Consider the following 24,616-nt stretch of genomic DNA (forward strand, 5'->3'; position numbering starts at 1 on the left):
TACCACATTCAATCAACCCAAACATAGAAAATCAAATATAAGCCAGACATCGAACGCAAGTCTCAACGCCACAGGAAAGCCGACCAATCCCAAATCAATGCAAAATCACAAGAACAACCAGATAGTCACGCCCCTAATGGTCTGGCCCTGTCACTCTATTGTATTGTTGATATTCAATCCTTCCACCTTTCCAGAAATCTTTTCATCTTCTTATCATGAGGATGTGGTGCAGGGGATGCCTATACAACTGGTCAGTTACAAGAATGTCGACTTAAGGAATCAAGCCTTGCGATACATACAGTGTTCTCAATACTGGAAACGGAGTACGTTAAAGAAGCAGACACTGTAGTCTGAACTGTAGGCGCAGAAAGGTATGCGGTGGCAATCTCGTATGCGCTGGTCGGAAATTGGGGAGTTGGCGACCTATCTGTGGGGATTGTTGACCCAGGTTTTTTGCCATAGGCGCATATCTTGTAGGCCCGGTCTGCAATTGGTATGGAATTGTATAGGCTCCAGCTGCTTGCCTTTTCTGCGGTTCATGTTGCCCGTGGTCTTCGCTAGGTGAACCAATGCCATCGTCCAAATTCGACGAGAAAGCGCCGGCCATGTCTGTAAGCGTGAAACGATCGGAGAAATTGATTACATGGGCGTCGGGACCGGATGCAACCATTTTCAGGAAGCTGCAGATCAAAGCCATTGTTAATAGGATGAGCTGGCGAGCTGTGGAAGTAGGCCTTATTCTTACTATGCGTTTGGTTCGTTGCCGCCAACTGATGGATCAATTTTAAAAGAAACCGAGTTGCCGCGGGCAAAAACACCGTCTTTGATAAGAACAGCCAGGTTCTCCTATACGGCCCCTCGTGGTCAGTGAAAGGTTCACTGGTTTATGGAGACGAGGCTTTAACAACCCACCTGGGATCCCAATGTGTCTCCGCCGGCACAGAGATAAAGATCGTACTGTACAAGTTCAGAAATTCGAGGAGACTCGCCAGAGTCCCTCCAGTGTGCTGTTACTACATCCCCAGCCTTCATTATCGTACCACGCGCTGGCGCTGTGAACTCGACATCTGCCAGCGCTGTCGAGAATAGAGGGAGGACCACAGGTAACGAGCGGATGAATCTCATACTGGACTCTAATATCATTCGATTGCGGCGGCTGAGCAACAGGGAACCATCAAAGGAATAGCGAAGGATGGACAGGAAGAATGAGCGAATGAAAGAAACAAAGAAAGCCTGCTCTTGGTCTCGCGTACGACAATTACCACCAGATCACTAACCCTACCGCCATCCCTGCAAACCGGAGGTATGTGAGATTGACCAGGTTGGATTAATTGAATTTCAAGGCTCGATCGCGGGAGACCACGTATTGTAATGTACATGTATGTACATACATATAAACTTTAGCATAGTACAGTACAGTACAGTACTTACTTACAGGGTACATACATGATACTATTATTGCATGTATTGTACTATACTCCGTACAGGTGGTAAAACTGCATTTCCATGTTTTAAAAGAAGAATCTACTCCGTACCTAACACAATTATAATACTTTTGCAGGCACTGGCCAAACTCCACTCCACGGGCGGTGGCCTGATGTGCGGGATAATGTCTGCAGCAGCCGGTAAATAATTTGACGAGCTAGCCTACCTATGTTAGCTAACCTCCGAAAAGTGACATTAATTTACTAGTGTGACGACCATTAATCCATCATTCTAGCTTAGCTCTCTACTATCTGGTTATTTCTCACCCGTCTTCTCAGGTCATTCCCATCATCCATCCTATCCGCTGAGATGGGGAGTCATGCAGATTGGAGATCAGTCGGCGGCATTGCTACTAGTCTGCTCGATGGAAATCCTATCGCTATCGCCATTACCGCATTTATTGCATTCGGATTGCCAGTTCTGCTACATTTGATTTTCTATCAAGCTGTTGCTTCCCCGCCATCTAGCAACTTCTTACTGCTTGGACCCAGCGGGGCAGGCAAAACTGCTCTCTTGTCCCTGGTAAGCAAGCCTATGCAGCTCGAAAGACGTATGGGTGGTGAAAACGGATGCTGACACGTTATCCTGGGACTTTGACAGCTTGAAACGAAATCGTCGCCTCTTGCAAAGAAGCAGACTCAGCGAACGCATACTTCTCAGACGTCTAATCTCACCACCGTCAGCCTTCCCGCCTCCGTTCCCACTGCCTCAAATCGCTACCGGTCGGTCAATGACCCATCCTTGAAGGACACATCCAAAAACCCTGTCAAATACCGCGTGAGAGATACCCCTGGTCATGGCAAACTACGGGGACCCCAGGGTATCTCGCAACTTTCCTCCATGTCAGACTCGAAAGACTCGAAGTCCAAATTACGTGGGGTCATATTCACTGTGGACACCGCTGCTCTTTCTGATGTTGAAGTGTTGCGCGATACAGCTTCATATCTGTACGACGTACTTCTTATTCTTCAAAAACGGGCGTTGAATAAAGGCAAGTCGTCTCTTAAGGTGGCCTCAGAGATCCCCATCCTTGTGGCTGCCAACAAGCAAGACCTTTTCACCGCACTGCCACCTGGCTCTGTCCGGGAGAAGTTAGAAGCTGAAATCGACAAAATACGCAAGTCCAAGAGCAAGAGCCTCATGGATGCCAGCGTTGATGCTAGCATGGGTGACGGTGATGATGATATTCTGGGTAGCAGTGATGCGCAAAATACATTCAGCTTTAAATGCTTGGAGGATGAAGTCGGCGTAAGAGTTGATGTCGTCGGTGGCGCTGTTAAGGGTGATGAGGGGAGTGATCTTGGGTCTGGTGTCAGGAAGTGGGAAGAATGGGTTGGTCAGTGTCTGTGACTGAAATTGTGCGCCTTAGTTACGACTTTACAACATGCACTCGATCTGAAATGTGCGAACGGCTTCGATGTTACACAGCTAAAAGAACAAACGAGACTAACACACCTGGACATTAACCCCAGGATGCTACTATAATGATAAAGAATATGACCTTCAATTATCGACGGTACGGGTTTAGTCTTGTTCTTCGGGGATTAGAGCCTCTGCTGCTTTGGCCTCTATGCAATCCTGTAGGTAGAAAAAACCACCAAGTTAATAGTGATCTAGCATGGAAGGAACGCACTGAGCGCAATAGGAAACGTTCATTATGGGAGGGAAGGCCAGGGCTTCCCCAAAGATCACGAGAGAGTTTTAAGTCGCTAGCAATGGCAGTTGTCTCGCATGGCTTTGCAACAGGAATGAAGTACTGACCATGAGTGCCGTTTAATATCACCTTTGGACTCGCGGCCAAATAAATGGCACTTGCAGCACCATCTTCCAGACTCTGACCAATGATTGAGAATAGGCGCCTAAGCAGGGAACCAAAGGCTCCTCCAACATACTCATCCCAAACAATCCACTGATCGGTAACGATATTACCTGGGAAAAAGGCATTAACGTAAATCTTGCTACTGGCTGGATCCTCTTCTTGCATCAACCGCAGGCTTAGTTCCCTTGCAAAGAGTATGTTGCCTACTTTAGCGCGAGCATAACGCCACACACCGTCGATATATGCTGGCTTAGGACGAGTGGGTGAGGTGAGAAGGTCGAGTTTTAGCTCACGGCATAATGAGTGCAGAGACGAACTAGCTACCACAATTCGCCCATTGCTAGCCTTGCCTTGAGTAATAGTACCTTTCATGATGGGCAGCAGATTGGTTGCCAACACCTGATGGCCAACGCAGTTTGAAGCAAATACCTGTTCAATACCCTGTGGCGATCGTTCATATTTGGTTGATACACCAACGGCTTCCGCGGTTCGAACATCAGCAAATAATCTTATATATGGGTGTGTACAGAGACAAAGTGAGCTCTGTCAATTGGGGATGTGCTAATAAAACAGTGAAGTGCTAAATGTACCGGCATAGCATATCATGATATCGAGCCTGTCAGTTCTCTGCTTGAGTTCATTGGCTGCATCCTTGGCAGCCACTATATCGGCGAGGTCACATTGGATGAACTGAACTCTCGTATCATCCTTCCCCAGGGAACTACCAGCACATCGCTGCCAGTCCTCCTGCGCGCGTAGATACTTATTATGGCTTCGGGCAAGCACATAAACCTTCTCAATCCTATGCAAAAGTAGCTGTGCGGTGATTTCTACATCGACACCGCAACTGCAGTTAGTGGATGTGCCAAAATAATGGGAAAAGCCATTGCTTGCCCTTTCCTATGCCTGCTTAACCACCCTAGATAATAGACTGGTCAGCGATTTTCACCCCCCGAGCCAAGGTACACAGAGCGAGTTACATGCGTGGACTGATCTTCACACTTACTGTTACAACGGCCACTTTGTTGGTCAAGAATGGAGTATCATCCAGGGAGAATTGCCGGTAAGTAAAGAAGCCAGCCATTTTATAAGGTAGAGATGGGCTAGCTATGGAAATCAAAAGCTAGATCCGCGGGAAATATACCGGGGTTCGATACGCATACGTCGGACATACATAAAGCCCAGAGTTTTGCCATTGAAGTCACCACTCTTATCAGGATACTCTAGGCCGCATATAATGTTATTGTAAGTGGTCTTAAATACTTTGCCCCGTTAAAATGAACTCTCTATCCGTAAGCCCCCCCTATTAGTCGCATAAATGACACCACATATGATAGAATAGACGTTGTACTTCCTGGCATGACGAAGCGTAAATGAAAAACAAAGTACATAAGAAAATGGAGCATGGACAATTTCCAGTCTCGCACTCCAAGTATACTGATATTCATAGCTCGAGGAAACACTGTATTAGGCCGATTCGTCCTTATGATGAAGCATCCATGTAAGTAGATCGACCTTTGTTGCAACTGCCACGGGTCTCATCACTCCATGTTCGTCTCTTTCAGTAACTACCGCAGCACTGTTCCATTCGAAGAACCGATTCAATACGCTGAGCGGTGTATCCATAGTGATCTCCACAAATTTCCGGTCTTTAATCCGGGACTCCGAGCTATTCGCTTTTTCCGGCGTGGAACTAGTCAAACCCATATCTCTTGGGTCAGTGACCACCTCGGTTATTTTACTGAAGTTAAACATAACATCAGACACAGGGCTCTTCCCAGTAGCACGTCCGTGAGTGAGTCGACTGAGAACATTCCCTAGAGTCACTAGTCCTACGAGCTTCTTGCCAGAAGGCGCAAGCACGGGCAGTTGGTCGAATCCGCGATCTCGCATCATTTCGATGGCAGTTTCACAGGGGATATTCGACTGTACAGTTGTGATGGGCTTTAACCTCAGCGACTTGACCCTTGATCCAGCGAAGGCATCCCTTTGTTCATGGGGCTGCAGTGTCGAGGGCACGTCCGCAGCTTCGACCAGGGGCGATGTCAAAAGTCCATTAGCAGCAAGCCAGTCGTCGTCAGCAAACTGATACTAGTTAGCGCAATAATCCTCAACCAACCAATGGAAAATTCAGAGACCTTAGTTAAATAGCTTCTGATGCTGTCAGGCAAAATGACAACAATCACATCATCTTTCCCGAAGTTGTAGTCCTTCGCCGCTTGCGCCAGAGCCGATATGGCGCTCCCACTGCTTCCTCCTACAAGGAGGCCCTCTTCAGCAATTAACCGCCGAGCGTACTGGAATGAATCTTTATCTCCGGTTTTGTACCACTGGTCCACGGCCTGCTGGTCGAGCACTTGGGGAATGAAATCATACCCAATTCCCTCGACCTTGTATGGTTCGTTTACATGGTCTTCGTTTAACGAGGACGGCAACGCTAAGATGGAACCGTGAGGGTCAGCTGCAATAACCTTGATATCGGGGTTATGCTTCTTGAGGCCCCGGGACAGTCCAGTGATTGTTCCACCAGTTCCTGCACCGGCGACAATGGCCTTGATTTGACCCTTGGTCTGCGTCCAGACTTCTTCCGCTGTACCCAATTCGTGGGCCAGCGGGTTATTCTCGTTCCCGTATTGGTCCAGGATATGCGCATTCGGGAGTTCCTTCTCAAGACGCTTGGCGACACCGATGTGAGATTCCGGCGAATCGTACGCGGCTTCATTAGGAGTACGGATGATAGTTGCATTCAACGCTTTCAATACGGCCACCTTCTCAGCTGACATCTTCTCCGGGAGGGTAATTATGGTCTTGTATCCTGTCATACACCAGAAAGATTTAATAATCCAGCATGTATCATTCAGCAGATGATTACCTACCCTTTACAGCGCCGACGAGCGCCAAACCAATTCCACTGATTTAGCGATTAGCAAAAGGTATTATATAGGAATCAATGAGCTTGTTGATAGACCTACGTATTACCGCTAGTGGGTTCGATGAGAGTATCACCAGGCTTTATGCGCCCCGATCGTTCGGCCTCCTCGATCATGCGCAGAGCAATCCTATCTTTCACACTCCCTCCAGCATTAAAGTATTCCAATTTCGCATAGACAGTCGCCTCAATCCCAAGGCTACGTGGAAGTCTATTCAGGCGCACGAGGGGCGTGTTGCCAATGTGCTGAGTGATTGAGTCAAGAGCCACCGGAGGTACGGCTGGCGTAGTGATGCAAGACATTTTGGTGGGGATTTGAGCAATGTCTAGCAAACGAAATTAGGACAAAGGGAAAGGGGAGAACAAAAAGAAGGAAAAGAAATTGGGGAAGGCGAAAAAAGGAAGAGAGAAGGAGTAAAAAATTGGTGGAAGGGTTCAACAGGAGAAAGAAAAAAATCTCGTAAGATGTTACACACCCCGCCCGAAGGTAACCGTTGTTGCCACAATTTAATATTGTAATGGCTCTTCTCATACGATATGCTATTTGTATTATTTATCTACATACATTGTGATCCAATGATACTAAAGACAAATTCACAATACACCTTGTGGTGTGAGTATAGTGTATTTTGTATGCCGCTTATCTAACAGTAGCAGTTTATTCATAGTTGATTGTTTTGGTCTCCTTTACCCCTCCTACTAGTAGGTAGATTTCGGTCTGTCCAGCGTGACCAATTGTGATTCGTTACCACCACATTTATGCTTGATTAGAAGATTAAAATTAAGATTGGTCCAGACCCTCCCTACTTTTACTTAGGTAGGTATCAATCTGACTTTGTAGAATACAGGTAAATAGTCATATTATTCACACATTCATATGCATAGCAATATTCAATCTTTTAAATCCATCCTATACTGCAAATTGTGGAAAAGGGAAAGAAAGTATTAAGCTACACTCCTAGATGTTTGTCCGCCTACATGGCAGACCACCTGAAGTTAGAATAAATTGGAAATCGCGGGTTTTCCTTTGCTGTTTGAATGAGGTTGAGTAGGGAACAATCAAATCCATACACCTTTCCTGCTCTTTTTTTTTTTTTTTGTTTGCGCCCCTTGGCTTTTCTTGTGTGGAGAAGAGAAACAGAAGAAGAGGGGAGATGGTGTATATATTTCCTTAATTCTACCCAGTCTTAAGCCGGTAAGTACTCCGTACTCTACACAGTATACATACGTGGCTGGGCATCGGCACCTATGAGTGGAGTAACTATTTCTCACCCAATGGTCAGTTTTGTTTGGTCTCCATTTTCTCCATAAGGGATTCATCCTCCACTTCAGCTCATGACGACTTAAAGTTCAATGGGGGACTCTCGTTGTACATACAAATTTTCAGTCCATCTCAAGTACATTTTACCTTATGTATATCACCTGAACGTCCTCCTATTCCTGAAATTAAATGTCCACTTTCTACATAAGCATGAACGACTCCGTAATACGTGGTAGACGTGGGCATATAACTACTAGTAGTCTAGCTGCAACGGGGCGGTTCAAGTGGTTTCAGACCCTCAGAGAGCCACCAAATCTCATCCAGTGATTCGATAGCATGCATACCCATTGGCGTGCCAAGAAAAGCCTCACCACATCGACCACCGATCCATCGTCTGCGCCTCCTTCGGCAGATACTAGCTTAGGGGGCTCTGACTTTGTGTTGAAATGAAAATTCTGGAGATTCTTAACTACGTACTCTGTACTTACCAAGCTGCCCGAGCACCAGGGGTTGTGTGTGTTTTTTTGTGAGACACCAATATTTCTTTTTGTCCAACAAACCTTAATATACTTATTTTCTCTGCTTCTTTCTTTGACCACGGAATTTGATGCCATCCCACCGCATCGACTGGTAAAGGGGGAAAGAAGAAAAAGAAACCTGAGGAAGCACAGCTCCATAAACCTTAAAAACAGCCTTGGGGTGCAACCAACACTAGTGTTTGTTTTCTAATTTGTTATCCCTCTCTCCCCCCATTGATTTCGCTCTTCACTTTTTGTTCCAAGAGCATCTGTTAAACATGCTACAATATATCTCTTCCTAGACGTGCTTTTACCCCATTATCTCAATAACCCTTCTCCTTCTCCTCGTCCTCGTTTACTAATCTCTGGCATTTTTGTTAAACACATCTCCTCAAAAGGCCTAACACCGACACAACTGCTTTCATATCTCTTACTCTGAAACAAGCAGTTAGCGCTCCGGGTGATCATGGGTAGCATAGAGGAATTGTCTGCTACACGGCAAAAGGGACAGGGCAACGAAGGGTTGAGAATCGCCCAGCCGGCGGGCTCACACGATGGTTCCCTACTCCCTACACATAATGAGAAGGCTTCCCTTCGCCGCAATAGACTGTTCCGTATAGATACAGCTGGTGAGAGCGGGCGAAGCGGAATTCACCCAATTCACTTCTTCCGGGTGTGCTTCAAGAGTACTTGTACCCTGTCAATGCTGGTAAATATTCTCTGGCCGTTTGTTCCAGCGGCTATCGTCATCCACTTCGCTAGGCCCGGTCTTCATATCTGGATCTTTGCTCTTAACTATATTGCAATGGTTCCCTCAGCAAACTTGCTTGGGTTCGCAGGAGGGGAGCTCGCAAAGAAGTTACCCAAGGTTCTCGGGGTTCTGTTAGAGACAACGTTGAGCTCGGTGGTAGAGATTGTCCTCTTTATGGTTCTGATACATAATGATAACAACGGTACCCTGATTCCTGTCATTCAGGCAGCGATCCTCGGTTCCGTATTGGCGAATCTTTTGCTTTGTCTAGGCCTGTGCTTTTTCTTTGGAGGCATAGGGCGTGAGCATCAGTCGTTCCACGAGGCCGTGAGTGAAGTGGGCACTGGGCTCCTCCTAGTTGCCGGCTTCGGTCTCTTGATTCCGAGTGCTTTCTTTTCGGCTCTGAGCGCAAACAGCTCGAAGACCACCATTACAGAAGAAACCCTGTCTCATTCTACCTTGGTGATCAGCAGGGCCACTGCAGTTATCCTTCTAGTCGCTTTTCTGATGTGAGTTCGCAAAGTCAAGCGTCGTGACATACCACCATACTCACTCCCATTCTCAGGTACCTGGTTTACAACCTGCATAGCCATCACAGCATATTCGACGAGGTCCTTGAACTAGATGAACATAAGGATGAGGATCGGGAAGAGGAAATGAAGCGCGCAAAGCTTACGCTAGTCGAATGCTTCGTGGCCATCTCTGTATCTCTCGCATGTGTCTGCCTGTCCGCCGTTTTCTTGGTCCAGGAGATTGAACATATTGTCCATGAAAGAGGCGTTTCCGATAATTTTATGGGCCTAATTCTTGTTCCCCTGGTAGAGAAAGCAGCGGAGCATTTGACTGCTATAGATGAAGCCTGGTAAGTACAATACTACACTCGCATATTTATTAAGGTCATTATCGGCTGACTCTGCGCAGGGATAACCAAATTAACTTTGCACTCTTCCACTGTCTCGGACCATCTATTCAGACCACTTTGCTAAATGCTCCACTTGTGGTCCTCGTCGGCTGGGGGCTTGATAAGGAAATGGGTCTTAACTTTGAGATCTTTATGATTGTCTTGGTAGTATTATCCATCTTGGTCGTCGGAAATTTCTTACGGGACGGCAAGTCCAACTGGCTCGAGGGTGGCCTTTGTGTGCTTATATATGTGATCATTGCGGTCACTACATGGTATTACCCTCAAATCGAGGCTGAGGGGGTATCCACCCACCATGAAGCATGACCGTGCAGATGTTCATAACGAACTAAATTTGTTTGCGACCTTTGTGAGAAGTAATTTATTTGGAGTGAGGAGGTGCTGCGCATCTTCTAGGGGGTCAATTTTATGCCACACAACTTGTATAGATGTAACAATAAATTCTAATGAATGATAATGCATTAGGTTCATTCTACGAGTGGGTAGTTGAAGGTACCTTAAAAGGTCATGTAGCTGAGCATGTACAGATAAATCGTTTAGTTAATTTATGCTTGATAATAAAAAGCGGTGACGGCATCGTTCCCGACCTCCCTGCCCAAACAAACTAACACACCAAACCCAAAAATGAGTCAGTCAAACGACCAAGCGAATACTCTGATCATCGCCTTAAAAGATCGTGGTATTCCATTGAAATATGCTGAGGTTGAAGCAGCTTTTACCGACGAGAAGGAAGCTGCCGAGAACGAAAAATGGGTGATGAAGTACCTGAACCACGACACTCTTTTGTCCCAAGAGGAGCTCACTTTGTGTGTCTGCAGACTTCCTTCAATATATTTAGGCGTAGTCAAAGATTAGCATGCTAAGTATTGGCTATACAAATAGGTATACAAAACTCGAAAGGACCGGCTCTTTACAGAATATTATTCATAACCCCGATACAAATGCGGACCGACCGTTTCTCGATGAAGACATTCGGAGGGCGATTGACTCGCTGAACGCTTCAACCGCTGTGATCCAGAAACAAAAACAGATTTTAGTATCCCAATGCGACAATAGAGACAAAGGGCTTCGTATAGAAGGTGAGCAACAAGTCAGACGCAATATTGGCATAGAACACCTGCGTCAGAGATGCAGATCGGAAAGACAAAGCACGAGTGCCGCGGTACTGATCGCCCTCGATCTTAAATCAAGATACCCTGCTGATTTATATACCTGCAGTCTATTGAATTGGCTCAGGAAGTGAAAGCGGGTTTGAAAATCGAATCAGAGAACACAGCGGTGGATAGTAAAAGGATATTGTCAACTCTCGCAGCTTGGCTAAAGGAGGACAATAGAGTACTAGCAGATCTAGAGCGGCTTGGATCCGGTATAGGACCTACTGGAGATGACGCCTCTGTAGTGAAACGGACCTCCGAGTTGAGCACGATACTTGCCCAATGTCTTGGAGAAGAAATACAATGTCGGCTCGATCGAGTTTACTTGGAGAACATCCGAGCCGGCCAATTCAAGGCCAAGCAGAAGCTTAATGATGCTGTTGATGAAGTTTCGGTCGCACTGGAAGAAGAACTGGAGTCGCTGTATCCAGAGATTGACCTTCTGGCTGAGATGTATACGAAGCAACAGTACACCGCACCTGTGTCACGCGCGCTCCAAAATCATCACGACCAGTTGCACGTTGCTTCCCACAAGAAACTCAACTATGTAAGTCGACCCTTGATCACAGTTGCGTTGACTAAACAGGAGTAGATCTTAGACCTGGTCGCCGCTATGACATTATCTACGGAACGTCTCACCAAATCCCTGCAAGATCGCGAGTCATTCTGCGGGACTCTCGAAACTTTGAATGCTACATATCGAGCCAAAGTAGGGAATCAGTTTCATGAAATATCTGTACCAAGACGAGAGGATTTTAGGAGAAGTTCGATTCAACCAACGTTGGCATCCACGCCTCCTGTGAAACGCATCGATTCACTTTCTGAGTCCCATGCCCTCGCCGCTGTCTTGCGCCGCACAGGCTTATTTTCCGAGTCGGCGTTCCAACCCGAGGAAGAACTTATGGGCATTGATATGCTTTTTGACGCGAGACATCACATGTTCGACTGTCTGCAGAATTACGACATTGCTGCAGATGCACCACTGATGACCGAAATGATCTCGAGTGATCAAGCAACCCGGCTTCTTTCGTCCTCCTTAAATGTCAATTCATGCATGAAGACTTTGCTCACGAATGACATTCATGAGGCCGAGCTCTCTGACCTTCAACTAAAACTAGAGCATGTACAAAACGGGGTTGAAATGCTGGACCTGGGAGTAGTTTTCCAACGTGATAGGAATCGAGAGACGTTTGTTGAGAAGTGGGGGTTGACATAAAGCGTTCAGTACTACCACAGCCTCGCATAAGAAACGTGTATGGTAATGACTATGAGATAAAAAGGAATGTTGCAGAGCCTTGCAGGTGCTAATGGCTGTCTTTGGTTTATCTTTCCTTGTTCTCTTTCATTTTCTTTTCGTTTCTTTTCTTGTGTAAAACTTTTTCTAATTCATTGGATTTAAAGAAAAGGCTGAAAAAAGATAGACTAAACTGGCCGGAAAGTATTGTGAATATCATTCAAGACAATGAACTGCGCCTCTCCATGTGGCTGGTAATAAGGCAATTTATGATATAATCCTGTGCCACATAATAAATCACGCGGCTATTGTCCACATGGTGTACCTAGAATACTGATGGGTGCCTTAGATGCCCGTGAGTTCACTGGCTGCACGTCATGCATATATAAATGTCTATAATACTACTAGTAGTATTGGCGTTGCCGCAGCCCCTGTGCATGGAAGTCCTCTCATATCGGCAACCTATCACAAAAGAATAAAGAAGGATGGGAAGTCCCCAGAAAATTTGTGTGATGTAATCTCTTCTCGAGACGAATTTTTTTCTCTCTTTACTCATGATTATTGTCGTCTCTCCCTTTTGCTTTTCTCTGCCTTACCTGCCCGCCTGACTTGGAATATGTCCTGTGACTGTTAACTACCCGTACCTATGATGGCCATAATGACCACCATGAATTTAATTGCCTCATCTTTGCCCCCCATGCATAGTGTTGGTATAGGAAATTTAGCAACTGTAGCCTCGATTGATAGATATGTTACGCGGCAAGATATTACCACTAGTACGAAACTTTCTATCGACGATTTGGCAGCAGCATTTCCTTTCTAGTGGCGCTAATTCCATCTTATTTTCCGATGTGAGCTGCCTCTTACACTTCACCTTAGTATTTCGGCTATGAGTAGCGTTTTGCCTCCTTTGTTCCCTTGTGATGTTTCGTGGGCAGCAGGAAAAGGGCGCCGTTCATCGTTTTATCTATACAAAGACCTCCAAATGTCAGCGCCCTTTATGTATATCTATATTTATCATTCCTCGTTATCCTCCCCTCTTTGCTCCCCAAAATGACATGCGCCCAATAATCAGGAGTGTAGAACCCATGACTCTAGTCACTGATCTCTCGTTCATGACGTTGTTGGGTTGCTTGTTCACTTGACTTGCAAGGAAAGCACAAGACGGTAGACATTACCTATCTTCCTAATCAGGACCCAGGATATGCAGCGTCCAGTTCTTCTTTTCATATGTCTTTTGTCCCAAGGGTGTCTATTCATTAGAGTCGATGTTTGTGCTCAAAGGACCTTAGGGTCATTATATTTAGCGTTCCTAGCTCACCTAAGGCCAGAAGTTGTCTCCGCTGTCCACTACCACTCCGCACCCCATCTTGTGGCCATATTTGAGTCCTTCAGCGTTTTATTTTGCCCCCAAAGTACCAAGCGCGTTTTTCTAAAAGACTGGTAAGCTTGCCCGATGGAAATTCGAACCAAAAAATCATTCGGACCCGTGTCTTTGGCACAGGCACTTGCGGCCATTCTCTAACACGGGACCCCGCGGTCCTCTATATTCGACATGCCCAGCCGAAGAGTCCACGTATGGTGGATCTCCCTCGATACAAAATCATCGAGCCGAGAAAGCCTAGGGAGGCAAAAGTGCCCTCGGACATTTTCATAGGAACATCATCGCCATTGCGAAGCCGGCCACTAAAATTTCGCTTCCCGTTCCTTGACAGGACTGCAGAATCAGACCAAGATTCAGAAACTGAATCGGACGTGGAGTGGGAGTCAAGCTCTGATGAAGTTAGCATAGACTCCGATAGGGAAAGTGTATGTAGTCCAAGAGGGCGCCACCGATCCCGTCAGATGTTTGTTGCCGGAAAGCCTGAAAACGAAAGGGGGGCACAGCGGAGGACTCTGCGATCCCCTCCTCCAAAGACACGACTATTTCGGTCCCCAACAAAGGTCTGTTTCGGATCAGATATTGAAGTAGATGGGGCTGATGTCTCTCCTCACTACCCTCGATCACGGCGGCCGTCCGGGGGCCCTCACCAACCGAGAGACACGACGCCGATCTCTCAACACGAACACCCTAGACGAGAAGCCAGGATCGTTGAAATCCATAACCATCATCGTGCTAGTCCCTGTGAAGAGCGGGTCCGCAGTCCGGACCGCCGAAAAGTGCGTTTCGCTAGCGACGTAGAGTACGTCAAGAACACCAACAGAGCCAGAGATACTAGAGTCAGAGAACAAGAGCGTTACCACGCTAGACCTCATCGCCACGGTCCCTCCATCAGGGGTCCTGAAAGTAACTATGGCGCGACCTGCCGCCGTAGTTCACCAGAAAGGCCATTAATGGGACGTTGTCGAAGAACGAGTGCATCTGGTGAGCGTGCTCGGCCTCGTATTATCCACGTTGGTAATCGTCAAATGTCAGAAGCAGCGGAGCGTATACGCAAAGAAGCGTGGAGGCGACATAGCCGGGAGGGTTTGCTGCGCGACATGAAGTCGCAAGGTGCTGGCGCCGTTATGCCCGACGATCTGACGACCGGATAATCTATAATAGGGGCAGCCGACAATATGGCTGCTATTGACGAGGGCTATTTTAATCATTATGCTACGGCGTGCTGAGATGGATTGGAAACTTGTATGTTGGGTGGTCTGGAAGTGTTTGAATGTCCAATCAATGTGAAGTTTCACTTTTATGTTTGGGTTTGAGCGGGTGTCGGGTTTTCCATCGTTTTACCTCAAAGCTTAGGCGGGTCTAGATGGTCGGCAGGGTCTCCAGGCTTTGAACCCAGTAACTTTAAGTACAAGAACAGGCGAGAGCCGTTTATCATGTGATTTTTAAATTTAATCCTGGGATGTATGTACGTATCAGTCAAACTCCCTCATTCTGTACCACACGTCTCCCCCAGCCAGATACTTCGATTACCTCGAAGGTCTAGAATATATGGGCATTCATGAAATAAACCTCAGATAAACCGGACTACTGAGCTCCCGCGACAGGGAGATTGCCCATGCATTAAACAAAACCTTGTGGATGGGTTGGTTATGTTAATCTTTCACGCCTATACATGTTTTTCTCTTATCACACCCCACCTACGCGGCTTGAATATACTCGATCTTACCCCTCCTCACTTGTTTCCCTAGACACCTGCGTGCCATCTTTTACCACCCAACTCAGCCAGTGTCGGCATAGGAATGTTGGTAACTTGGGCTTAGTCCCACAATGCACGCCCATCCGACTGCTTGGTATACACCTGTAGGCCAGGTGTGTCGTTCCGCGCTACTACATTCATTCTATCAAAAGTCTACGGCTTGTCGCAATGACGGGGTACAGCTCCGAGGATGAAGGACCTCATGATCCGCAGTCGGACGTAGTTTCCCGGTGGGCACAATCCGATCTGGAACCCGCGGGAGAGGACAAGGAAGGTGCCTTGAAGAGCGATTATATCGATCAAATGCCACCGGTTTCGGCATTAAGACTACTCTGCGTTTATATCGAGCTGCTTGTTAAGCAGACTATTGATGAACTGGACGACTGCCGGGTAGATGCTTCGTCCCTAGCCAAGGACAGGGCTCCAGGTGATAGCGTGTCCAGTGGGGAAGCCACCCCCGTAGGCGGCACCGAGATACATTGCTGCCCTGCAGGCTATAATGATGCAGGACGCGATCTTATCCAATTGGGCATCCTTTCCAAAAGATTTCTCTCAAAGCGCGTGCCTTCGATCACATTAAAAGACTACCTCCTACGGCTTCATCGCTACTGCCCAATGTCAACAGCCGTCTATCTCGCTACAAGCATGTACCTTACCCGAATGGTGACTGTCGAGAGAACTATATCACTGAACCATAGGAACATGCATCGTCTAGTCCTTGCTGGTCTTCGAGTAGCCATGAAAACGCTGGAAGATCTTAGTTATCCTCATAGCCGTATTGCGAAGGTTGGTGGAGTGACTGAACGCGAACTTTCGAAGCTCGAGATTAGCTTTTGCTTTCTGGTTGATTTTGAGTTGCGAGTCGATCTTTATATGCTCACCAATCAGGCAAGGGCTCTCGTGGAGAATGCTGGCTATCACAGTGATGTTGCCAGTTAATATACTTTCGCCTGTGGTCAAGATAATGCCACCAACTCCATGTATGAAATTTGCTGTTTACTGTATGTAGGCTGATGGCTTTCAGGATATCCATGATATCTCCTCTCTTCTGTCTCTTTTATGTTGTATGGTCAGCCTATGCGAATATTCCATGCGATACACATTGATCCAGGTAGCATCACAATGTGGTTGCCTAATTCAACCAATACCCTTTTTCTTTCCACCATATCTGACGGCTGAGTAATCCGGGTTTGGTATATCTAGCTAGTTAATGGGTTCAAAAGCAACTCTACACAGGTTTAGACCGTTCATTAATGGATAGAGAATGAAATGGTTATTTCTGAGTGTTGCTGAGGGTCAAAAATATTAATAGTCGAGTGAATAACGGTCAATTACTTTCATAAACTACTGATTCAACTGTGAGCCGGCGATCTCTTAGTGTCCGCGGAGAGTTTTCCCCCGACCCAAGAAAAAGAAGTAGCCTCACCCTTTAAGTCCCTAGTATACTCTCTCGGTTTCCTTTTTCTCCTCCCCACAATCTCCGGTTCTTGTATCACAGATTATCGCATCTCCCTGCGCGGATTTGTCGATTCAAAGGGCTGTCTGTTTATTTTGATTCAGCAATGCTTCTTTAGATCGAGAACCTGTCACCGCCGAACGAGTCTCCCCGTGCACAGTTTAGTTTGTCACACTTTCTCCCACCCTCAAGGACCATTACAGACGCCCTCCCCTCTTGGAAAGTTCTTCCCGGGATCATAGACAGAAATGTCCTCCGGGAATTCTTCAACGGAAACGCACACCAACGGCAGTTTTGCAACACTGGGCTCAAGTCCACCCTCCGCACTCGGCGGCAAAGGCCAAGCCATCCCCCCGAAGGTTACCCTGGAAGATGCCAGTGTTGAGCTCAAGACAATGAATTCAGAGCGTGGAGCTGTGAGGGGGTCAATCCCTCTTGGTGAAGATATCATGCAGATTGCCCGGATAGGGGAGGTTTCTGCTATGCAAAGATTATTCGACGAGAAGAAGTTCAGCGCCAACCATAAGGATGAGGAAGGGATCACCCCATTACACGTGCGTATCTTGGTCATCTTCGGTACCTTTCATGCATATGGTATCAGCAGTTAGAACATTTACTGACCGGATGACTCCGCTTCTAGTGGGCTGCGATCAACAATCAGTACGCCATGTGCAAGTTCCTGCTAGACTCCGGCGCCGACGTCAATGCCAAAGGAGGCGAATCTGTAGCTACACCAGCGATGTGGGCGGCTCAACGGTGTCACTACTATATCGTCCACCTTCTGCTTCAACAGGGCGCTGACCCCCTCCTTACCGACGTCCAAGGCTACAATATTCTTCACCTGGCTACTATTGATGGAAATGCCTTCTTACTGGTGCTACTTCTGCATCAGGAAATACCAGTGGACGTCGTCGACCAACAAGGGCATACGGGCTTGATGTGGGCCGCTTACAAAGGGTACCCTGCCTTGGTGGATTTATTCCTGCGATGGGGCGCTAATGCCAATGCTGTCGACGACAGTGGGCTTACTCCCCTCCATTGGGCTCTCGTGAAAGGGTCCTTGCCCTGTGTCCTAAAATTGATCGAGTATGGCGCGGATAAATTTGCAAAGACCAGGGATGGTAAAACGCCGGCAGTTGTGGCGGGGGAGATGAATACCACGCGCGTGTGGTATCGTGCTTTGGATGAATATGGTTATGACTTCGATGGGAACGCGAAGGTTTTCTCTTCTGGATTAACTTCTTGGGCACGTAACAAGAACTTAATGTCCAAGTTCTTTTTCCTCTGGCCTTTCGCCATTGTTTTCGTCGCCGTGTGGATACTGAGCAATATGGTGGTATACGCTGCTATTCCTATGATGCTTGTGACTGTCTTTGGGCTACAATGGGTAGCGCAGAAGGCCGCCAGCCAAGGTCCTTCCGAATATCGGATTCTGCAAAAAACGGTAAGTTTGGCCTGCCTTAAAGGCTATTGTTCCGTTTACTGATTTGCAAATTAGCCTTATTTATCCGGCGTTTTTGCGGGCACCCTATTCTGGGTGGGCTTCAGATACGTCTTTTACGTACTGCCCGGTATGTCTTGTGTTAAGAGCTCTCGATTACCCCGTGGGGAAAGTCTTATTAAACATTGATGGATTTCTAGTGACTTACTCTACATCTCCGATTCTTAACGTGCTTTTTGCTATATTTTTCTTCCTGACAACTTATTTTTACATATACTCGATGGTTGAAGACCCTGGGTTCGTTCCAAAACTCGACAGTAGAAACCAACAAAGAGCAGTCATTACGGAGCTCTTCGAACAGTGGAAGTTCGACGAAGAAAATTTCTGTGTTAGCTGCATGGTCCGACGGCCCTTGCGAAGCAAGCATTGCAAACGCTGCGGGCGCTGCGTTGCGAAACATGACCAGTGAGTATTTACTTGGAAGCTTGTGCAAGTCACGTGCTAAAGCCAATTAGCCATTGTCCCTGGATTGATAATTGCGTCGGAGCCAATAACCTACGCCATTTTGTTCTATATATTGCCTGCTTGGAGGTTGGTATTGTCCTTTTCCTGCAGCTAACCTTTAATTGTAAGTTTCCACTTTCTTCTTCAATCGCATAAGCAGCCTAACCATGATTACTAGATATCAATAGTTTGCCAGCACCCGTGCAGCCCCAGTGTAACATCATCAATGAGACTCTCTGTGACTTTGTGCTCCGTGATACGTTTACTCTTGTTCTCGATCTATGGGTATGCATTCAGCTGGTCTGGATCACCATGCTTGTTGCCGTCCAGATGATCCAAATTTCTCGTAATCAGACGACATATGAGAACATGAGAGGGCACTCGGTTGACCGAAGCTATCCTAGCTCGCGGGCTTTTGCCTCTGCAGTAACGGCTGGGACAACATCCCTCAATGCTGCCGGTCTATCGTCTTCTGGTCAAGGTCCGAATCCCGCACTTGCCCGGGCTGCTCCTCGCCATCGAAAACATGGTTGCTTGCAGCAATGGTCGTCTCTTCTTGGCATTGATACGTTTTTTGCTACCGCGCGAGATGGATTGCGTGACGGCCCACGTGCTGTCCGGCCGAAGAACCCGTTCTCGCGGGGCATTGTCACCAATTGTCGAGATTTCTGGTGTGACCCCGCTCCGTACTTTGGAAAACGAGAACCAGGCGCGGCTATGCTTGGTGGCGAAGTGATCAACTATAACCGCATGTATGAGACTCCGTCCCGAATGTACAGTGGTGGTGGGTATCGGAGTCTGTCAGCTGAGACCCGGAACAAGGTGTCTAATTGTGGGTTTCTGTTGTTGGATGGACAGATCCTAGTATGTGTTCCTGTGACCGGCTCTAGAAAGCACTGCATTCTTCAAGCGCAATTTTTATGATATCGGATGACACTGCATTGATACGCCTGGTTGAGTCAAATGTTCATGGATGATGTACCTATTTACTCCTTTGCTTTCCTTGTATTATGTTGTGCGTAACTATTTCGTCTCGTGCTTTCCGATATAGAGTCTTTACTGAGCCTCGCCAGCTCTTATCTAATCTGCTCGTCCTCGGAATAAATTCTATGCCATTTCCTTTGATATCGGTGCGAGCTGTGTGTAATGAACTTTTGCCAATTTGCGTTGAAATTTCTAACGTACTGTATACGATAGTGTTCCTTTGGTTTAGGATGAGGCCAATTGCTTCCTGCGAGCAGGTCAAGGGCCGTTGACTCTAGTGGAAGCAATACAATTGTGAACAGGTCAGCGTTGAAGCAATCAACCATTGTTATTTCATAACTGCTATACTTGGGCAAAGTTCACCACAGCCTAAGCTATATTCATATCAACTCAAGGGTTAAGAGATAACAGAACAAACATAACTGTCTTAAGTCCATGGTTAGGGCCGGATCATAATACTTTATTATGTACGTCATGGTAAAAAGGGTAGGAGACGTGAATACTGTAGGGCGAAGTCTGGCCAAGTCTAGTTCATCCAATTATACAAGGATGAGGGCCACGAAAACTTGGGCTGAGTACCTACTACTAGGTAGTACGTAGTATGTCCACAGTTGCCTCATGGAGAGCCTCATTTCTCAGCGCAATCTAACGAGGATGGATTAACAGTTACCTATACAATCAAGGGTCCTCCTCTTCAAATGCAGCTCAAGTGCGATCGATCGGCTAATGCAGTCGCTCTTACTTCTGCCTACTAAGCCCTGAGGCGCCCAATTATTCGGCAGGAAATATCAGACCAACGATGTCGAGCCTGAGGTACCAGTTACCAGTGGATCCCAGATAGGGTTAAGTCCCATATCTTTCCAAGGTTCATTTCAACCATACCTGTCCGTACGTATACATACCATACGAATATACAAAGAGCCGAAACATCCGATGTCGCAAGAAAAACCCAGCTTTAGCGCGAAGTCAATTTGTCGCACTAAGATCTTATCTCGGCAGGAGGTTCTAAAACGGAAAATTTTTATCTGATTCCCATTGTTCTTCGGTCGTTAATACTTGGTACTATACCGTTTACCGGTCTGCGAGGATATTCTGGGTCTGGCTTGCTGCTCGCTTAGATTGATTAGATGAAGTTCTATGCTGATGTTGTCTTATCTGATGCGCTTTATCCATGGTTTGGAACTACGACCCAAAACCAAGTACCAAGGCCTTGTAATCAACTCACCTGAAAACGTCACCACTAACCAGCCTTACTACTCCGTCGTAGCGTAGTCCCTGGCCGTACCTGACATTACTCTGCCTATGATCATCCCTGTCGGAGTAGTAGATGGGCTGGTCTGGAATATGCGCATACTCCGTAGCTACCAGTCAACCGCGCAGCCAAGGAACTAGCCATCTACTGGGCTGTGACCAAGAGAGACCTGCAGCAAAATAAGCGGAAGGGGAAGAAGTGAAGAAGGATGAGTAAAAAAACAAAACAACAACAACAACAACAACAACAACAATAATAATAATAATAGAGATAAAAACAAGAAGAATAAGCAATTATATAACGCCTAGTAAGAGAGAGAGAAGGATAAGAGACCGAGTTTAGTCTTGCAGGCAGGCCCTTTCCCCAGAGTGAAACAATGCTGGAAACTCTTGTCTATAACGAGGATATGATCAGCATTGTCGCTTTGGGCCGACCTGTCCAAGTACACCCCCATTACGGAGTACATAGGGAAAACATGATCATCGTCGGAATATCTGAGACAGGCTATGTTCTCCGAGGCAGGTGTGGGTGGCATGATGGTCTGTAAATTTCCTCACGTTTCCATAAACGATCGAATGATTGAGTGATTTAGTCTCGGGTCAAAAATGGTTGGAGGAAGAGAATGGGTCTGGAGGCATGGTAGGTGGAAACTGAGGATCCTCATCAAATTATCAATCAATAATCAATCGGTTACTTAATCAAGCAGTTAGGGTGTATCCCCCGTGCAAAAGACCTTAAAAAAAACCGAGTCAAAAGAAGCGAATCTGCTTTTTACATGAAGCTAATTTGTAGAGGGCGAGTGACTAATTGAATCGATGCCATAATTTCGATACGGGACAGGAGCAACAGAGAATATGGATTGTATTTATATTTTATGGAAGGGGCTAAGTGTAATTTGTAAACGAAAGGGATAACTAACACTTCTGCAGGTCCATCGCACAGAAGGAAAAGGAAGGGGGAAAAAAAATCAAACACAAAACCCCCCACCCCACGGTTCAGTCATCGCTCGTAATCAATCAGTGGGTCCGAATTCCTCTGGCTCGTCTTATCCGGTGGGTGGCTCCTTGGCATCGGCCGAAGCCAAATAAGACGTGGGAGAAAAGAGCCGGAGCGCGCCAGCCTCAGTTGTGGTCAGTGGTCTTTATTAATTTCCAGGTGATGGAACTGATTCGTATTTGTGGAATGGCGCCATCTGATAACGAAAAATTTTTATCTGATCAGATTATCTGGCGTCATCATTAAAATGCCCACTTCAACCAATTGATGTCCTTTACTTTTTCTTTTTTTTTTCTCTTTCCCTCCTTCTTCTCTTCCTTTTGAATTCTTCTTTTCTGTTTGTTGTTTTCATTTTATAAACTGGACGGTCTCTTTCTACAAACTTTTCCTCTCAAATATTAATAATCCTGTAAATTTTTGTATCTTCTCGTCATCCTCTCTGCCGAGTTCCGGACATTTTTTAGTATTCTGTGCTGTAATGAATATCACACAGCGACCAATAAGCCGGGCACCAGCGGGTCTGGTAGGATGTAGCTTTGTGGCTAATCCACTGTTCAGGCATCCCCATGCAGAATTCGAGTTGGGATCAATCTTGTTGCCATGAGAGCGGTGAACTCGTCAATTGATGCTCTTGCGTTTTGCTTCGACCTTTGTGTATTTCTTGCAAAATCATTCATAGCTACATAGTCAAACAAGAATATAAATGAGTATAGTGTAAAATATAGTCTATGCATAGTAGAACAGGTATCCAACAAATAAAATATCATGTACCAGTGTGATTTTGTTCTGGTATGTTTCCTTTTCTTGCGTTCCCTTTTTTTCTTTTTTTTTTTTTTGACTCTCATTTTGTCCCTGCTGTCGATCCTCGGCTCATCCTTTCGTTAGGGAACATTCTTCTTTAGCGCCCAAAACGCGCAAATGAAGCGGACCCAAAAGATCTTCGACTTAACAGACCCTTGTAAGGTTCTTATTTTAAGTCGCCCGTTACAGCATAGCGCGGATAGTGGTGTCCGGCACCGCTGTTCCCGCAAACTCGCCTCTAAAGATCGAGTTCACCATCTCGCCACTGCGTGACGCTAAGATGGACAACAGACTGTCACTCAGTCCATGCGTTTGCTCGTTGCAACCTTGTAGCCAGATTCCAGCCTGAGCGTTAACCTTGCTTGGGTCCATCTCAACACGGTATTCCCTGTTGGGGGTCCAGGCTTCCTGGCCCGCGGGGCGCAAGTGCTGTAAGCTCTTCAGTAGTTGCTCGTGCGCATTGCGGTTGTAGCCTGTAGCCACCATAAGTGCGTCCACCTCCAATGTTTCCTTGCCGTTGCCAACAAGGCTGTCCTTCTCGTCTTTCACAGCCCGAACATGAAGCCGCATCCGCCTATGCGGTCCGTAATGCTCAACTCGGGTGATCTTGCGTCCAGGGAGGACGCGATGTTGCCATTGTGTCTCATCGGGATTTTGGACCCTCTGTAGGTACATGTCATTGAAGATCTGCTCAATTAATTCAAGTCGGACGACGCTATAGTTGGTTGCCTTGTCAGCAGTGAGGGAGCGCTGGCGTTCGGCAGGGGAAAGGCCGAAGAACTTATCGACTCGTTCGGGGTTGAAGACTTCGTTGACACTATATTCTCCATATTAGTTATCATTGCTGTTGTTGTAGAGAGCACCAAAGCATCCACTTACAATGGTGAATCATCACTGGGTCGCATAGCAGTGTCTCGCATAATCAGCGTCGTCTTCGAGTTCGGGTAGCGTTTTTGGAGGTCGTGGAAGATCTCTGCGGCACTTTGACCGCTGCCCAATACAGCAATGTTGTAGGCCTCTTGGCTGTCCTTTAGCATGGCGGGCAAAGTAGTACAGTACTTGGACGAGTGCATAATCCTTGGGTCCTGGGGTAGCTCCTTGGGCAGCTTCGCAGTACCACCAATAGCAACAACAACTTTGCGTGCCATCCTGGCAGAGATCTCGCCCGTCTCTAGGTTCCGAGATTTGACCGTGAAGAAGTCTACGAGCGTGCTACTCGGGTTTGTCTTGCCAGGGATCACTTCGATAACTTCTTCGCCGTAGTTCACCACATGTGCGAATCTCTGCGCACACCACCGCATATAATCTTCAAACTCCATCCGAGCCGGGAGGAAGGTGCTCAGGTTGGTGAAGTGAATCAGGCGGTCTTTCTGGTGAAGATAGTTGAGGAAAGTAAAGCTGCTGCGTGGATCCCGCATGGTTGCCAGATCCTTGATGAAGGAAATCTGCATCTTTGAGCCGGGCACCAGCATACCCGAGTGCCATGCGAATTGTTTCTGTCGCTCCAGGAAGCAGACCTTGGGCTGCCAATTGGAATTGGAAGCGGCCTTGTTCAAGCATGGATCCAAGGCATCGTGAAGAGCAATTGCGATAGCCAGAGAAGCCGGTCCAAAACCCACACAGAGGAGATCGTGGAGTTCGTCCTTCGGTGTAGCTTTCAAGCGGGGTGGCTCTCCAGAAGGATGCTGTTGCGTGAGGGGCATCTTAGGATAGATACGGGCGCCAATCTCTAGCTTCCTTTCCACCGGCTCCATGGATGAGGATTGATTTGAATCGAGATGGTAAGAAGGAGATCAATAAGCCAGAGGAAAGAAACGATACGGGTCAAAACAGACGGCAGGTAAAAGGCTGGAATGAGAGAAGGAGTTCAAGGTCCACGAGGAACAACGGGAGGGAAGAGTAGCTTATATGTATGGGCATTGATGGTACGGGGGCCACCGTTCTAAATATTTGACTTGGAACCGAAAAA

At 46.9% G+C, this 24,616-nt stretch overlaps 8 protein-coding genes across 8 annotated transcripts; 5 read left to right on the forward strand and 3 right to left on the reverse strand.

The window, feature by feature from the left end:
• Positions 1 to 173: 173 nt before the first annotated feature.
• On the reverse strand, positions 174 to 1,125 carry ANOM_005753 (putative beta-1,6-glucan biosynthesis protein (Knh1); the record flags this gene model as incomplete). Its single annotated transcript, XM_015551010.1, has 5 exons — positions 174 to 239; positions 300 to 484; positions 568 to 680; positions 746 to 846; positions 913 to 1,125. The coding sequence occupies 5 exons, from the start codon at positions 1,123 to 1,125 to the stop codon at positions 174 to 176; spliced, it is 678 nt and encodes a 225-aa protein (XP_015406419.1).
• A 591-nt stretch (positions 1,126 to 1,716) lies between these two features.
• Positions 1,717 to 2,835, forward strand: ANOM_005754 (signal recognition particle receptor subunit beta; the record flags this gene model as incomplete). The annotated part of the gene is made up of 2 exons (XM_015551011.1): positions 1,717 to 2,007; positions 2,086 to 2,835. The coding sequence occupies exons 1-2, from the start codon at positions 1,795 to 1,797 to the stop codon at positions 2,833 to 2,835; spliced, it is 963 nt and encodes a 320-aa protein (XP_015406415.1). The 5' UTR covers positions 1,717 to 1,794.
• Positions 2,836 to 3,009: 174 nt separating this feature from the next.
• Positions 3,010 to 6,536, reverse strand: ANOM_005755 (uncharacterized protein; the record flags this gene model as incomplete). Its single annotated transcript, XM_015551012.1, has 8 exons — positions 3,010 to 3,063; positions 3,119 to 3,783; positions 3,895 to 4,106; positions 4,479 to 4,558; positions 4,850 to 5,389; positions 5,443 to 6,119; positions 6,181 to 6,215; positions 6,277 to 6,536. 8 exons carry the CDS (start codon positions 6,534 to 6,536, stop codon positions 3,010 to 3,012), a joined length of 2,523 nt encoding a protein of 840 aa, XP_015406433.1.
• Positions 6,537 to 8,478: 1,942 nt separating this feature from the next.
• Positions 8,479 to 9,991, forward strand: ANOM_005756 (hydrogen/calcium exchanger domain-containing protein; the record flags this gene model as incomplete). The annotated part of the gene is made up of 3 exons (XM_015551013.1): positions 8,479 to 9,272; positions 9,329 to 9,625; positions 9,685 to 9,991. 3 exons carry the CDS (start codon positions 8,479 to 8,481, stop codon positions 9,989 to 9,991), a joined length of 1,398 nt encoding a protein of 465 aa, XP_015406416.1.
• Positions 9,992 to 10,309: 318 nt separating this feature from the next.
• ANOM_005757 (uncharacterized protein) lies at positions 10,310 to 12,055 on the forward strand (the record flags this gene model as incomplete). The annotated part of the gene is made up of 4 exons (XM_015551014.1): positions 10,310 to 10,491; positions 10,568 to 10,847; positions 10,904 to 11,386; positions 11,432 to 12,055. The coding sequence occupies 4 exons, from the start codon at positions 10,310 to 10,312 to the stop codon at positions 12,053 to 12,055; spliced, it is 1,569 nt and encodes a 522-aa protein (XP_015406417.1).
• A 1,999-nt stretch (positions 12,056 to 14,054) lies between these two features.
• Positions 14,055 to 14,608, forward strand: ANOM_005758 (putative RNA binding protein; the record flags this gene model as incomplete). Its single annotated transcript, XM_015551015.1, has 2 exons — positions 14,055 to 14,233; positions 14,284 to 14,608. The coding sequence occupies 2 exons, from the start codon at positions 14,055 to 14,057 to the stop codon at positions 14,606 to 14,608; spliced, it is 504 nt and encodes a 167-aa protein (XP_015406431.1).
• A 773-nt stretch (positions 14,609 to 15,381) lies between these two features.
• On the forward strand, positions 15,382 to 19,538 carry ANOM_005759 (palmitoyltransferase SidR; the record flags this gene model as incomplete). Its single annotated transcript, XM_015551016.1, has 7 exons — positions 15,382 to 15,999; positions 16,912 to 17,223; positions 17,310 to 18,113; positions 18,168 to 18,240; positions 18,311 to 18,575; positions 18,626 to 18,738; positions 18,793 to 19,538. The coding sequence occupies 7 exons, from the start codon at positions 15,382 to 15,384 to the stop codon at positions 19,536 to 19,538; spliced, it is 2,931 nt and encodes a 976-aa protein (XP_015406432.1).
• Positions 19,539 to 22,830: 3,292 nt separating this feature from the next.
• Positions 22,831 to 24,401, reverse strand: ANOM_005760 (ornithine-N5-oxygenase; the record flags this gene model as incomplete). The annotated part of the gene is made up of 2 exons (XM_015551017.1): positions 22,831 to 23,464; positions 23,527 to 24,401. 2 exons carry the CDS (start codon positions 24,399 to 24,401, stop codon positions 22,831 to 22,833), a joined length of 1,509 nt encoding a protein of 502 aa, XP_015406430.1.
• Between the last annotated feature and the right edge of the window lie 215 nt (positions 24,402 to 24,616).

Source organism: Aspergillus nomiae (assembly GCF_001204775.2).
Source record: "Aspergillus nomiae NRRL 13137 chromosome Unknown contig00154, whole genome shotgun sequence".
NCBI classification, from domain to species: domain Eukaryota; kingdom Fungi; phylum Ascomycota; class Eurotiomycetes; order Eurotiales; family Aspergillaceae; genus Aspergillus; species Aspergillus nomiae.